The sequence below is a fragment of the Rhincodon typus genome, chromosome 4 (genome assembly GCF_021869965.1).
Source record: "Rhincodon typus isolate 14 chromosome 4, sRhiTyp1.1, whole genome shotgun sequence".
NCBI lineage: Eukaryota > Metazoa > Chordata > Chondrichthyes > Orectolobiformes > Rhincodontidae > Rhincodon > Rhincodon typus.
In genome coordinates this window covers 38668281-38683587 of record NC_063335.1, presented here as the reverse complement: position 1 = coordinate 38683587, position 15307 = coordinate 38668281, and the positions used below count along the sequence as shown (strand labels likewise).

General features: G+C 42.2%; 1 protein-coding gene across 11 annotated transcripts in view; it reads left to right on the top strand.

The window, feature by feature from the left end:
* Window positions 1–4255: 4255 nt before the first annotated feature.
* The window catches only part of LOC109916863 (myelin basic protein), a 156812-nt gene continuing 145760 nt past the window's right edge, over window positions 4256–15307 (top strand). For 2 of the 11 annotated variants that reach the window (XM_048596027.1, XM_048596022.1), the window contains exon 1: window positions 4256–4469. Coding sequence is in view for 2 of the 11 variants with exons in the window: in XM_048596017.1 (XP_048451974.1) it covers window positions 5081–5191 (111 nt within the window). In the remaining 9 variants the exon portion in view is untranslated. The other 9 variants (XM_048596018.1, XM_048596021.1, XM_048596017.1 and 6 more) reach the window with 7 other exon arrangements.

The following is a 15307-nucleotide window of genomic DNA, read 5'->3' as shown; positions in this document are numbered from 1 at the left end:
CAGGACTATGTGTACCTTTCACAATTCCACCACCACGCCCATCCCACCCCGACAGATTGCAGTAGCTCAAAAAGGCAGCTCCCCACCACCTCCTCAATCATAAACAGGTATGGGCAACAAATGCTGGCCTGGCGATTAACACCCACATCCCATTAACAAATCAAACAAAAGCTGCCATATTCAGACATGCAGTAATCTGTATTTTGGCAAGTTTCTGGTTGAGGAATGATTGTTGATTGGCCAGGATGTCACAGATAGAGTTTCTTCACAATAATGCCACCATTTTCATCCCCCAGGAGTGCAGACAGGGTCTCAGTTTAACCACTCAGATAAATAGCTCTCCCTCAGCACTGCACTAGTTAGTTCTGAGCAAGGGTCACCGGACCCAAAACGTTAACTCTGATTTCTCTTCACAGATGCTGCCAGACCTGCTGAGCTTTTCCAGCAACTTCTGTTTTGTTTCTGGTTTGCAGTATACACAGCTCTTTCAGTTTTTATTTAATATTTAACTCACTGCCATATCTCTTCTAGGTATGTCCACCTCGAAGAAGTTCTGCTTCTCTATCCGACGGGATTTCCGTTCCAATCTTTTTTCTTGACCATCGACATTAACTTCACTCTCACTCCTGGTGTTTGACCAGATATTTGCTAAGACTCATTTCCATAGTCACATCACATTCCTTAGTGACTGCCTCTGGCTCAGACTCACCCCACATTGATTCCAGCTGAAGTTTCATCCCTCATGCCTTGAATCCTCCCAGGATTACAGGTATGTCCACATGATTCAACATTCCATGGACAGCTGTTCTCGCCGCATCCTGAGATCCACACTCAGTGCCACGCGGCATCACATACATACTGTCGACCTTTCCCTCCAACGGCATCGCAACACACTGGTTCAGGGTTGCACCACTCCGCAGTTTCACTTCATCCTCCGGCTCATTCGCTGTGCTAACAAGGAGCTTTCTCTTTTCTTTTCAGGCACCAAGGCCCACAAGATGCGACAACTCAGAGATATCTATGATTCTCTGGAACCTTCCTCCCCTTCCCTCTGACTCTATCCCCTCCCACAACCCCACCTCCTGTCGGGTATTTACCATCCCTCCTAACCTTCCACTCACCGATGCTGAACATTCTGTACTCAGCAAAGGTCTCTGCTTTCTACCTTAATGAATTTCAGACACGACATGACATTGAACTCTTCTTCCATCGTCTTCATCTCCATGCCCATTTCTTTGGACGAGATTCCTCTCCCCGTCCCACAGACCCCCTCGCACAGCTCCAACACTCTCTCTCCACCTGGACCCCTCCCTCTGGCATTTTACCTGCACTCAATCTGTTCATTGAGAACTGTCGATGTGAAATTGGTTGCCTCAATTTCTCTGCACCCCTTTATCCAATCGAACCTATCTCCTTCCGAAGTGACTGCACTCCGTGCGCTTAGATCCAACCCTGACTTTGTTATTAAGCCTGCTGATAAGGGTGGTGCTGTTGTAGTCTGGCATATTGACCTCTACATTGCACAGGCTGAGTGCCAGCTCTCACATAACTCCTCCTATCTTCCCCGGACCATGATCCCACCATGGCACATCAGGCCATTGTATCAACCATGGTCACTCATTTCATCTGGGGATCTCCTACTCACTGCCCCCAAGCTGTTAGACCTCAGCCCTGCATATGTCGCTTCTACCTCCTTCCCAAAATCCACAAACAGGGCTGTCCAGGTAGATCCATTGTTTCAGCCTGCTCCTGCCCCACAGACCTCATCTTTTCCTACCTTGACTCAGTCTTCTCTCCCCTGGTCCAGTCCCATATATCTATGATTCCTCTTACGCTTTATGCCAGTTTCTGAATTTCCAGTTTGCAGGCTCCAGCTGCCTCTTCTTTACCATGTATATGCAATCCCTTTACACGTCCATCCCCCACTAGCATGGTCTCAGTGCTCTCTCCTTCTTCCTGAACAAAGGCCAAAACTGTCCCCACCCAACATCACACTCCTCCACTTGGCCGAGCTCGTCCTCACCCTCAGCAACTTCTCTTTTAACTCCTCTCATTTTCTTCAGGTCTGAGGGGTGACCAGGTGTACCTGCATGGGCCCCAGTTATGCCTATCTCTTTGTGGAGTACGTGGAACATTCCTTGTTCCAGTTCTATTCTGGCCCCCACCTACAACTCTTTTCTCCAACATGTTGATGATATTATCGATGCTGCTTCCCTGTCTTTTTCGGAATTGGAAAGGTTAATCGATTTCACTTCCAATTTCCGTCCCGCTTTCACTTTCACCTGGTCTTTCTCTGATTTCTGCCTTCCTTTCCTTGACATTTCTGCTTCCATTTCTGGGGATAAATTGGCTACTAATATCCACTATAAACCCACTGACTCCCACAGCTACCTGGACTACGCATCCTCACACCCTGCTTCCTGTAAAGACTCCATTCCATTCTCCTGGTACCTCCGTCTCCATTGCATATGTTCCGATGAGGTCAGCTTCAACAAGTGAGCCTCCAAAATGTCCATCTTCTTCCTCAACCAAAGATTCCCCAGCACCTCGATAGGGCCCTCAACCAGACACTTATTCCACTCCCCTCCCTTGTCCTCCTTCCATGTTCCCTCCAGGACACCCCGGTCCTTCACTCTTCCTTCACTCCCAACACACCCCATAACCAGACAGCAGCACCTCCCCTGCAACTGTTGAAGGTGTAACATCTGCCCATTTTCCTCCTCCCTCCCCAGTATCCAAGGGCCCAAACATACCATTCAGGTGAAGCAACACTTCACCTGCACTTCGCAGACTCTAGTCTACTGCATTCGCTGCTCACAGTGTGGTCTCCTCTACGTTGGGGAAATGAAGCATAGACTGGGTTACTTCTTCACAGAACATCTACATTCTGCTCGCAAAAAAGACCCTGAGCTTCCAGTTGTCTGCAACTTTAATACACCACCCCGTTCCCTGACCAACACCTCTGTCTCAGGCTTGCTGCAGTGTTCCAGTGAAGATCAGCAGAAGCTGGAAGTACAACAGCTCATTTGTTGCTTGGTGACCCTGCAGCCCTCTGGACTCAATATCAAGTTCAATAATTTTAGGGCCTGAACTCTCCCATGTTCTATCCCCCTACTCCACACGCCAGGCCTTGTAATCATGTAGTCTGCCATTACACACTTCCTATTGTTAGCCTCCACAGTCTCTACTAACAGCTTTTCACCCTCCCAGCCAGATCATTACCCACTCCTTTGTCCGTTCAACTGTTCTTCTCTCTCTTTGGCCTCTGTCCCCACCTATCGCTTGCTCCTTACCCCCTCCCCCTACTCTATCTTCTGCATTTAACCAATATTTTCCTAGCTACCATCAGTTAATTTTGATTTCTCTTCACAGATGCTGCCAGACCTGCTGAACCTTTCCAGCAACTTCTGTTTTTGGTTCTGCACTGGCTATGTCAGTCAGGCTGAGTTAGGCTCGACTGCTATCTACAGAGTCTCAATGACAGAGCAGAGATATTGAAAGATTGATAAACAGCAGAGATTGAGAAAAAAAATCACTAAAATCAAGTAGACTCAAGGCATAATTCAAACAAAAATCCTTATAAATGGAATTTATACAAATTTTCATTCGATCTCATTTAGAAAATTATGTAGCATTTAGGACACTGTATCTCTGGAAAGATAAACTTGCCTTCGAGAAAATATGGCACAAATTAATCAGTATGTTACTGAGAATGAAAGGGTTAAATTACAAAGGCATGTCAAATGGAGTTTGGTCACCAAAGTCTTACTAGACCACAGAGCTGCTCTCTTAACAGATGGACCCCTGGTGGGGATTTAACCTGAAAGGCACCATACCTCGGACAAGGGGACAGGTTGATAAAGAGCTGATGTGGAGATTGAACCAACACTATTAGTATCACACTGCTTTGAAGGCCAACTATCCAGCCAATTATGTTAAACCAACCTCCATACATTGAGTAGACTAAGCTTGGAGACCAGAAGATTAACTGGTGATCCGATTGGCATGTTACACAAATGATTAGATTTCCTCTGGTGGCGGAGTCCAAGACGAAGGGGCAGGCAAAACTTTAAAATTTCAGTTAGGTACGGGGTGGTAGAGGAGGCACTGGTTACAAAATCTGCAAGTTATCCTTCATTCTTCTGCTGAATGATCAATAACATCCTGTCAAGGAAAGCACGAAGGCTCCTCCCTCTTTCAGATGTGAGCACATGAACGCAAATAAGCCAAGACCTTTGCATATTTTACATGTACAGGCTAGATGTCCCTAGAGTGAAAGTCTTGTTTTCTGATTGCGATCGGTGAGTGATGATAATGCAACAAAAAAAACAAGTTGCTCGTGCAAAAATCATCATGGCCTGCTGACACTAGAAAACCATGGAGATAGGTTGCAGGTCCTCTCTTAAAGGAAAGTTGTTGCTACACGTTTGATTTTGAGCAGTGATGTTCGGACGGAGCTCCATTAGCAGGTCTGCTTTTGGCTGTTTTCAATTGCTGATTGGCTGTAGTTCGTTGGTAATCTTTCCCCACCCAGTCTTTACATAGTACCTTGATAGATAGAGAAAAAAACAGGAAGTGTACAGCATTATACTCACACAAGCCAAATGAAACTACCCTGACTAACTACATTTCTAAGAGGCTGAACGTTGCGATTCGAACTTTATACTCAGGAAAATTACTATTGAAAACGACAAGACTGTTCCGGGTTGTTTAATGCATCGTTTCAGAGCCCAAGGAGAGCTCGGGTACGTGAATAAGGAGAATAACCCATTCAGTTCCTGATAACCTTGCAAATATACTAAGAAAGGGGAGGGGACGGGGATGAGCAATTCTGGCACATGACAAGAAATCGGCTTGATTTTGCTTTTGCCTATAACGTTCAGTAGTTCCTCTTGGGTTGTTCGATTTTCGTCTCTCTGTGTGTGTGTGTGTGTGTGTGTATGTTGTGAGCGAGCTCGGGAACATTGTGCAATGTGTTAGGATGATAACCACCTCTATATTCCACAAAGCTTTCGTCCTGTAATGCAATCACCTTGCAAAAGGGAGGCTTGGACACAAATTGTCTTCCGATCTCTAAAGGATGGTCCACATATGTTGTCTTGTGGATGTGTTCGGTTTTTTTTTCAATAATAATGCCAGTATTTTGTATTTAGCTCCAGACCGTCAACGCGCAAGTGCGATGCAGTTTCCGGTTAGTGATATGGCGTTTCCACCTTTTTTCATTTGAGTGAAGCTTGGGTTTGATTTTATTTTGCCGCCTCCTTTGCATTAGTGCTCTCTAATTCCTACTTCCCAAACCAACCTGTTTTTCCAGCCCGTTGATGCCTTTCACCGCCCTGCTCCACCATGAGTTGGGCTATTGTATGTTTCTTTTCTATGAATTGGTTGGTCCTTTCGGATTTCTTAATGAAACATAATCAGAGAAGGAGCTCATTTGGCCCACTGTGACTCCCCTGACTCTTCAAAAGATGGGATCCAATTACTCCCCCCTTCTCCTTTCACTTTCTCACTTTAGCACCGCAGAATTCTCCACTTTAATGACTTATTCAGTTCCTTCCTGAAAGTTAATATGTTCCTGCTACTCTTTCAGATGATTTTTTGTTTATTTTTCATTCCTAAAGCTGTGCCTAGTGACTGACTGTTCTATCCCTGGAAATACTCCCATCGACCTGTACTGAAATTCCTTTAAAGGTAACACGAACATGGCAGAAAGCAAAATATGTTGTCTTTTGTGTGACGAATGGGGTGGGGCCAGATTCTAGGAATAGATTTGTTATTGCATTTTTGATTGTGTATTTTTAAGACTTTAGATTTGTCAAGATATTGTCATGTGGAATACGTAATAAACTGTAACGTGATAGTCAGGGTTTTTTTTTGACACATGGGAACAAGTCAGATTCGTATGCTGATTATACTTATTTCTTGGACCTAATAGCTTCAGTTGTGTTGGAAAATATCTTGGGCGGGGGAGGTGTTCGTGGGGGTAAGTATTTGGCTTACTTGTGATCCCTTTGGAATTGTTACAGTTGCTTGTCTAATATAACTGGCTAGTTTCACCTCCCACATTGACCTACTTTCTTTTCACTTGTGGGAAATGGGACTTTAATCTACATCACTTGCTTAAAGTTAAACATGGTTCTTTAGTTGGGCCACCCACTTTAAGCACAGTCCTGTGTGCAATCTTTGGTCAGCGCTAAGCTATTTACGATTTTGGGGAAAGAACAGGTCTGTTTGCAGTGAAAAGGTCCTGGTTTAAGTCTTTGTCTGTTATTCTTGACTGAGTCAGTAAGGATTGTCATAATATTTAAAGGGTGCTGCACTTCTGGCAGCAGTCTGTTCAAGAGCTGTCTGATGAATGTTCAATCCCCCACTCTCCCTGCCACCTCTTTATTTCAGGGCCATAGGAGGTTAGATATTTATATACTTGTAAGTTTGGTTCCAGATGTTCAATTCTGCTATTCCTTCATTCTGCTACTGATAGCTGCACCATCTGTTCTCTAGATTCTAAGCTCAAGCATTCCCTCCCTAAACCTTTTGAATACTTTAGTCCTTTTTTTAAGGTGCTCTGAAAACCTACGTCAGTCTATACTTTGGTCACGTGTCCAAATAGTTCAGTGGATCATTGTCAAATGTTATTGTCTGTCTGTTGTGGGACATTTTGCTGTACTTCAGTTGCTATTTTAAATAATAAATGTTGGACATGAATTTGCCAGCATGCCCTGGTGTCTCCAGGAATTGTAAGTTAATCTGTCAAGACTCATTTCTGTCAATGCAGAAGATGAATTATCGGCATTAAGGTGCCAGTGTTCAGAAAGAAAACAAAAGAGTCTATTTGTTGGTCATAAATTATTTGGTGGGTCAGAGATGTGGTTGCTTGACTGACAGTCCGGGAAAGAGCCTGGGAGGTAAAAGGAGATTCTGGGGTTCACTTTACAATTAGCTTGGGAAGGTGCTGTGCTTTGAGAATGGATGTGTTAGCTGATTATTAGCTTCAAGAATACATCCAACCGGAATTGGCAACTGTACAGTCAGAGTCTGCTAATTTGTATGGGTTTGCATATTCTGCCACAGGCTGTCTTGCAGGGAGTGGTACAAAATTTATGGGAAAAGTCCAGCTCCTGTTGCAACCTGAAGATGTGTCGCTCTTGCTCTCTCCCTCTCCCTCCCCCCAAGTGAAATTTGTAGCTTAACTAGTGAAGGGTTATTTTGCACTCTGATGTTAGAGTTCACTCAATTGGATTGAACAATGTCTCATGGGTACACTGTCGTCATTTTAACAGCTTGTCTTGTTAGATGTGGAAAATAATTGGTAGATATTGCACTTTGAAGACTGTGTTTTAAGGTCATTTGTCGTTGCTCATTACCAAAGCTGACTCTCGCTGACAAGTCATCACACACCTACAAATCAATGTGGAAACTAAGTGGTGTAAGCTGTAATTCTGATGACAGGGTCCTTGCATTTGAGGAATAAACACATCCTATTCTTCTGGAGCATAATATCTAGGCTGGTAATCCCAGTGCAGCACCGACTGAATGCAATATTGTTGGAGAAGCCCTTTTTCAGATGAGACATTATAAGGAAACCCATTCTGTCTTCTCTTGCAACTGCTCCTATTTTGAAGAAGAATGGTGTGTTTCCCTCGGCTCCTTGCCAACACAGATTAGCTGATTTACAGTGCTCTTTGTCAGAGCTCGCTATGCACAAACAACGTTGTTTCTGACATGAAAACAATAACTGCACTTCAAAAAGTAATGAATTGTTTGTAAAGTGCTTTTGAGTGCCCTGATGTTGTAAAAGGAGATATAAGTTCAAGTTTTCCCGAATACATCCTATATCTGTCAACCTTATATTACCCTGATCAAACATGTCAAGTTAATTTAAATATTGAATATATTGCAAGTTTTCTTGGCCAAACACAGGCTGGGACTAAGTTAGTTCAGGATGTAGTCCACATAGACTGGTTGGACCAAAGGGTCTGTTTCCATGCTTTATGACTCCATATATATTTATGCTTTCACGAAGACCTTTGGATTATGCAATTTATGCTACGTGTGGGCCCAGTTTGTGAAAAAAGTATTAAATTGTACCAAAAGATCAAGACAACATGTTTTGCTGAAGTTCCATCATATAACTGGCTAAATTTGATATGGAGTTCTCAATTTGGTCATGAAGCAACATTAAAAAGAGAGGGACCTCGATTTCTATAGTATCTTTTCTGACCTCAAACATCCCAAAATGCTTTGCAGCCAATGAAGTGCTTTTGAACTGAATCCATTGCTGTCGTGTAGGAAGTTTGACAGCCTTTGTGCAAGCCCCCACAAACTGTAATAAAATGTATGACCAGATTATGTTTTAAGTCTTAGAGGATGACTATTGACCAGGAAACAAGGGCAAGCACCCTCCACTTCTCATCTGTGAAAAATTGGTCACGGGATCTTTCATAGGGACAGACAAGGCATTAGCATCTCTTCTGAAAGACAGCACCCGGAACAGGGCAGTGCTCCCTCAAAAGCGCCAGCCTGGATTTTGCGGTCCATACTTGAAGTGAAGCTTGAATGTGTGATTACCTTCTCAGATTGGACATCAGTACTACCAAGGTGACACATTCATTTTATTTGAAGCTGACTTGCTATAAGATCACGAGCAGATATATGCACATCCACTTAGAAATTTAGCTGAAACAGAAGAAAAATATTTTACATTATTGCATTTTAAGAAGCTTGGCAGTTATGTTATCATCGTAGGAAACATGGATGATTGATCAGTTTCCATCCTTTACTTTCATTACCTTCATGGACTAAAATGACTTTGTTTAAAGAAAAGGATAAATACTTGCCTCTAATAGCTGCTCTGATCACCTGACCATGTTGAGTGAGCTCATACAACCAATCTGAGCTTAAAATTCACGCCATAATGAGAAATACCAAAAATTCAACCTGTATCTCCAGATTAATTCACACCTTCCTGGGAGTTGCACATTGGGATGAAAGTCAACTGCAGATAAGGCAGTTTGCAAAAAGATGCCAATGTCACAATTAAACTGTATTTCAGGCAATGGCTATTGAGTAGGAAAAGAGAGTTTTTAATAAAATGTATGATTTTGATATCAACAAACAGGAAACCTCTCCCTCCCTGTGTCTCAATCTATAAGTCAGTGCCTTGTGAAAAAGCAGGAAAACAACAGTTTGTACACTTGAGGACATCTGAAAACTTTATTGCTGAAAAAAAATAACAGCACAATAGTTGGAACTTGGTTAATTCCCATAACTTAAGTTTAAGAACTTTAAACTGCAGTTGGCTTTACCTTCCTGTTTATGCTTTTCAACCTTCTATCCCCTGACCCGCACTTCTGGTTTAAGCTTATTGCCTGTGTTTGTGTGTCTTTCCCAAAGTGGCAGGAGTCTGGTTAGCTCAGATGGTTTGCAAAGCAGAGTGACACCAAAAGCACAGGGTCAATTCCCACACCACCTGAGGTTACAACAAAGCTCACTCCTTCTCAATCACTTCCCTCACCTGAGGTGTGGTAACCTCCATGTTAAACTACCACTAGTCATCCCTAATGATAGGGCAGCTCTATGGTCCTCTGGTACTATGGTGACTTTACTAGTCAGTGATAAAATTCCTCTTTTCAAGTAACCTTCCAATTTGGGTCTTCCATTCTGATCTGTTTAGTATACTTCAATTAGAATGTGATAAGTAAATGTTAATATGGAAATAAGATCTGTTGCAACCAATTGGGAGGGAGCTTAAAAAAAAGAGGGAAGCCAATTTTCCCATTCACTCCTGCTCAACAACCAATAAGATTTAAAACACACTAGTGGTACTATAGACACTAGCCCCAATGTGTCTCAATCCCTGTGATAAGCATTTACCTCTTCTCTGAAATTGAATCCATCTCTATTACTTAAATGTGGTTCTCATTGATTACTCCAAGGGTGATGCAGATTTCCCTCCGTCCATCTGATGTTAGCTTACCTAGCACAGAACGATACCGCACAGGAATGGGCCAAATGTGATGCTAAATTAAACTAATCCCTTCTGCATGCCCTTGGTCCCAATATCCCTCCATCCCTTGCATATTCATGTGCTTATCTAAAAGCCCCCTAAATGCCCCTATTGTATCTGCCTCTGGCAGCATGTTACAGACACCTATGACTCTATGTTTAAAAAAGACCTTGCCCTTCACATCTCCTTTGAACTTTCCCCATCACACCTTAAATGCATGCCCCCTAGTGTTAGGCATTTCAAATCTAGGGAAAAAAGATTCTGACTGTCAACAGTATATATGCATCTCATAATTTTATGGACTTCTATCAAGTCTCCCTTCAGCCTTCACTGCTCCAGAGAAAACAATCCCAGTTTTTCCAGCCTCTCCTTTACAGGTCATACACTCTAATCCAGGCAGCAACCTGGTAAATCTTTTCTGCACCTTTTCTAAAGCCACCACATCCTTCCTGTAATGTAGCTTCCACCTATCATCTTGAATATGATGCACATCTGCAAAGGATGTCTCTATCATTACGTTCCATGAAGTAGTGACGGTAGGGAACAGAGTTTCAGACTATTCATACGTATTCGACCAGACTTTGCTCAGTGAGCGAAAGAACAGTTAATTGTCTACCAAAATCACGGAAATAAAAATTGGGGGAAAAAAGTTAGATCTCTGAATTAGTCACATTAATTTTGCATATGTTTGTACAAATTAATGACAAAGTAATTTTGGGGATAAGCTATTAAAAATTAGTACAATGTTAGCGTGTTTGCAGTTTTTTTTCTTCACCATTTTATTGAATGTTTCGGCCAGTATTTCCATAGTGCAAGTTTCACCCATGACCGTGCATGCTTTCCTGGCATGGAAGTGTTTAGTGTTTGCTCATGCTCGCTAAGTCACATTTACTTTCCAAAGTTGTATTTTCACCTTGAAGTGCCCAACATGACATGCCTACATGTTCTGATGGATTGCATTCCTGTTTGCTATACAAACCAATAAACAGAGAGTGGGGCTATTTGCTCCTGCTGAAAGAGTGAGAAGTGTAATGCACTGATAAGCTTCCATGATAATGCGTAGTTAACAAATTTATTTAAAAAGAAGTTGTTTAGAATGCACCTTTCATGACATTGGAATGTCCTAAAGTACTTCAGAAATATGATCACTTTAATGTAGTAAATGTGGTGACCTGTTTACACACAGCAGGCAGCCTCAAAGCAACAATGTAAGAACCAGATATCCACTTTTAAAAGGTGCAAATATAGAAACATAGAAAATAAGTGCAGGAATTGGCCATTCACTGTAATAACAGCTGTTCATCAAACTCAGTACCCTGTTCCCACTTTCTCCCTTTCATGCCTTTAGCCCTGAGAACTAAATCTAACTCATTGAAAACATCCAATCATATGGCCTTAACTCCTTTCTGTAACAGAGAATTGCACACTCACCATTCTATGGTTAAAGAAATTTCTTCTGTCCTAATAGTTTACCCTGTATCCTTGGACTATGACCCATGCTTATCGATTCCCTGAGAATATCATTTCTGCATCTATCCTATACAATTCTATTTGAATTTTATAGGTTTCTATGAGATCCTCCTCATTATTCTAAACTCCACTGAATAAAGTCCTAATCGATCCAGTCTTTCTTCATATGTTGGTCCTGCCATCCAGGAATGAGTGGTAAACCTTTATTGCACTCTCTGCATAGCTAGAACATCCTTCCTCCCTCTGGTAAGGAGACCAAATACTCAAGGTGTGTTCACAACAAGGCCTGTATAATTGCAGCAATACATCTCTACTCCTGTACTCAAAACCTTTCACTATAAAGGCTAGCATATCACTTGTCTCTTTCACTGCTAAACAAAGATACCAAGGTCTCATTGGCCCCCCCCCCCCCCCGCCTTCCCAATCTATCACCATTCTTGTATTTTGTCTTTCTGATTTTGCTACCAAAGTGGATAATCTCAGATTTATTCACATTTACACTGCATCTGCCATGCATTTGGCCACTTGCTCAACTTATCCAAATCACACTGAAACATCTCTGAATCTTTCTCACAGTTCACCATCTTGCCCAGCTTTGTGTCATCTGTGAACTTGGGGATATACTTTGTTCCATCATCTAAATCATTCATAGATATTGTGAATGGTTGGGGTACAAGCAGTGTTCCCTGGGGTACCCACTAGTCACTGCCTCTTACTTGGAAAAGTCCCACTTACTCCTACTGTTTACTTCCTGTCTGCCAGCCATGTCAGTACGCTACCCCAATCAGATGAGCTCTAATTTTACATGCTAATCTCTCGGGGGACCTTTTGTTAAAAGCCTCCTGAATTGAAGCTGTTCTGAAGAAGAATCATACTGGACTCGACATGAACTCGTTCTGTCTCCACAAATGCTGACAAACTGCTAAGTTTCTCCAGAAATTTCTGTTTTTGTTTCTAATCAAGCTGTTGCTGTGCCCTTACCTAGTGACCATGTTCATTGCAAGTGCAAACAGGTTCCCATTTACTGCAATTTTCTGTAACATTAACGAGTTTCTACTTTTACAAAGATTGTCATAATTACATCACTCTGTAGCTAAATGGCTCATACCTCCTCTGTGTGTCTGTGATGTGCTAAATTAAACTTATATTCAATTTGTTTTGTTTCAACCCTTAATGTCTCAACTAAATGTCACCCAAAACCAGCATAGAAACAGGAGTAGGTTATTCAGCCCATTGCTCCAGCTTGCCATTCAATACGATCATGGCTAATTGAACACTTCAATGCCTTTTATCCAACCCATCCCTGTTAGCCACTGCTAATCAAGAATCTATCAATCTTTGCCTTAAACATACTCAAACACTGACCTTCCACAGACCTATTTCGTTTCAGAATTCCAAAGGTTCACAACCCTCTGAGTAATAAAAAAAATTCTCCACCATCTTGGTCATAAATGGCACCCTTTAATTTTGTAGCTACTGTCTATCCCTTTATTTGTCAATTAGATTGCCTCTCGTTCTTCGAAACTCTAGAGAATGCAGGCCCAATCTCTCTTCACAGACTATTCCACCATCCTGGGAACAAGTTTACTGTACCTTCGTTAAGTGCCTTCTTTGGCAATGATATATTTCCTGAAATAAGGAGACTGAAACTGCATACAGTACTTCAGGTGTAGTCTAACCAAGCTCCTGTGCACCTGAAGCAAGACGTCTCTACTTCTGTACTCGAATCCTCTTGCGATTAAACTGTTACTGCGTAGAATTTGAGATTGAATCATTTCAGAAGATGTTCAGACTGCTGACTAGTGGATTTTTTAAAGCCTATCGTGAAGGAGAAAAGAGGTGTGAAAAGTTAGGGGCAGAATTCCAAAGCTGAAGGAAAGGCCTCCAGTGTTAGAGGGAAAGAAAACATCAACAATGCACAGAAAGCTGGAATTGGAGGCATTTGGCCTTTTGGGGCTGGAGGAAGTCAGACAGGGCCAGGGCCATTGAAGGTGGATGGGAATGTGAAGCACTGGTGTTGTTGGACTGAGCGCCGATGGATCAATGAGGAAAGGGGTAATGAGCCATTGGGATTTGTGTGAGTTAGAATATGGGCAGCAGATTTCTGAGTGAGCTGAAATTTGTGAAGGGTCTAAGGTCATTCAGGTATGTTCTAATAGTCCAAGTCTATTAGCAACCGTAGCTCGGATGTGTTTCAACAAGAGATAATCTGAGACTGGCCCAGACAGGGACAGCATTACAGAGATGCATGTACAATGGTATATAGAATAAATAAGCTTTATCACTACTTGCTGTTTCCACAGATGTTACAAAGTGTTCCATTGTTAGTTTAAAATTACTTTTTTTTTTGGAGAAGCTTAAAGTGGTCCGAAGCCTGAGGCTCAATTTGTTGGTTGGTGCGTGAATTATTGTGGTTGTACATCAGGCCATTTCTGTAAATGGTTTTACTGGCTTTTGTGCACTAGTTATGCAAATCTTTGCTTCTGCAATATTGATCAAGAATTCTGTTTTCAAGGGACATTCCATAGATCAGGCAAGGACACATTCTTTAAGCCCTACCCATTCCAGAGTGTTGGTGGAGAAGCCAATAGCCAACATTTTTTTTTAAAACTGAAACAGCATGAATTATGAATTTGTGGACTAATGATGAAGTAAAATATGTAACCATGTAGAAGACCTGACTGAAGTAAAATGAAGAACTGTGCATGCTGGAGACCTAAGACAAAAAACAAGTAGTGGAGAATTGCAGAATCTGTGGGGAAGAGAAACCGGTAACGTTTCGAGCCGGGTGATCCTTCTCCAGAACTGGACAGTTCAGCCAAAGGATCTGTTTTTCTTTCCACAGATACTGCCAGGTCTGCTGCGTTTCTCCAGCACTTCTTGTTTTTGTTGTGTACAATATAGGGCAGCACGGTGGCTCAGTGGTTAGTAATGCTGCCTCACACGCCAGGAACCCAGGTTCAATTTCAGCCTTGAGTGAGTGTCGGTGGAATTTGCACGTCCTCCCTCCATCTGCTGGGTTTCCACCAGGTGCTCTAGTTTCCTCCCACACTCCAAAGGTATGCAGGTTAGGTGGACTGTCCATGGTAAATTGCCCAGAATTGTCCAAGGATGTGCAGGATGGTGGATTAGCCATGGCAATAGGGTAGGAAATGGGGTTGGCTCTGGATGGGATGCTCTTCGGAAGGTCAGTGCAGACTCGATGGGCTGAATGGCCTCTTTCCACACTGTAGGGATTCTATGAATGCCTTGGCTTCTTTGTTTTTCATTAAAACAACCATATGTGCTTTGTTTTTGAATTAACCTCTTCCTCTCACAACCCCAGTTTGCAGCTTTATGATAAAGCACAAACTTATTTGATTGCAACTGTCTTAAAATAAAACAACTTGGATGTCTTTTGTTCATGAAGGGAGCTACAGATGATGCATTTAGTGCAGAGTGCAAGATCTCCCTGATAATGAATAATAGCCCACTGGATGTCTGGAATTTCACGCAGGAACTTGCTGTAATTGGAGAGCTGTTTCAACTCCACATCTTCACTGGGGAGCTGGAATCTGCAAGTAGGGCATGTTGTAAACCATTGTATGATCTGATTGAGAAGAATGAGCTTTGCAGAGTCTAAACCAAGAAGTGTCACTTTGCATGATTTGGCAAATTTAATATTCAGAAATTGGAGTTTTGAGAGGAAGAAAAGATTTCTTCTCAAGGAAATGTTCAAAAACCTAATTTTAGTTGAATTAAAATTAAGTTTTATTGTCGAGTGTACTCAAGCACAGGGATACTGGAGTGCAGTAACAAGTTTACAATGTAAGATATAAGGAACCTAGATAC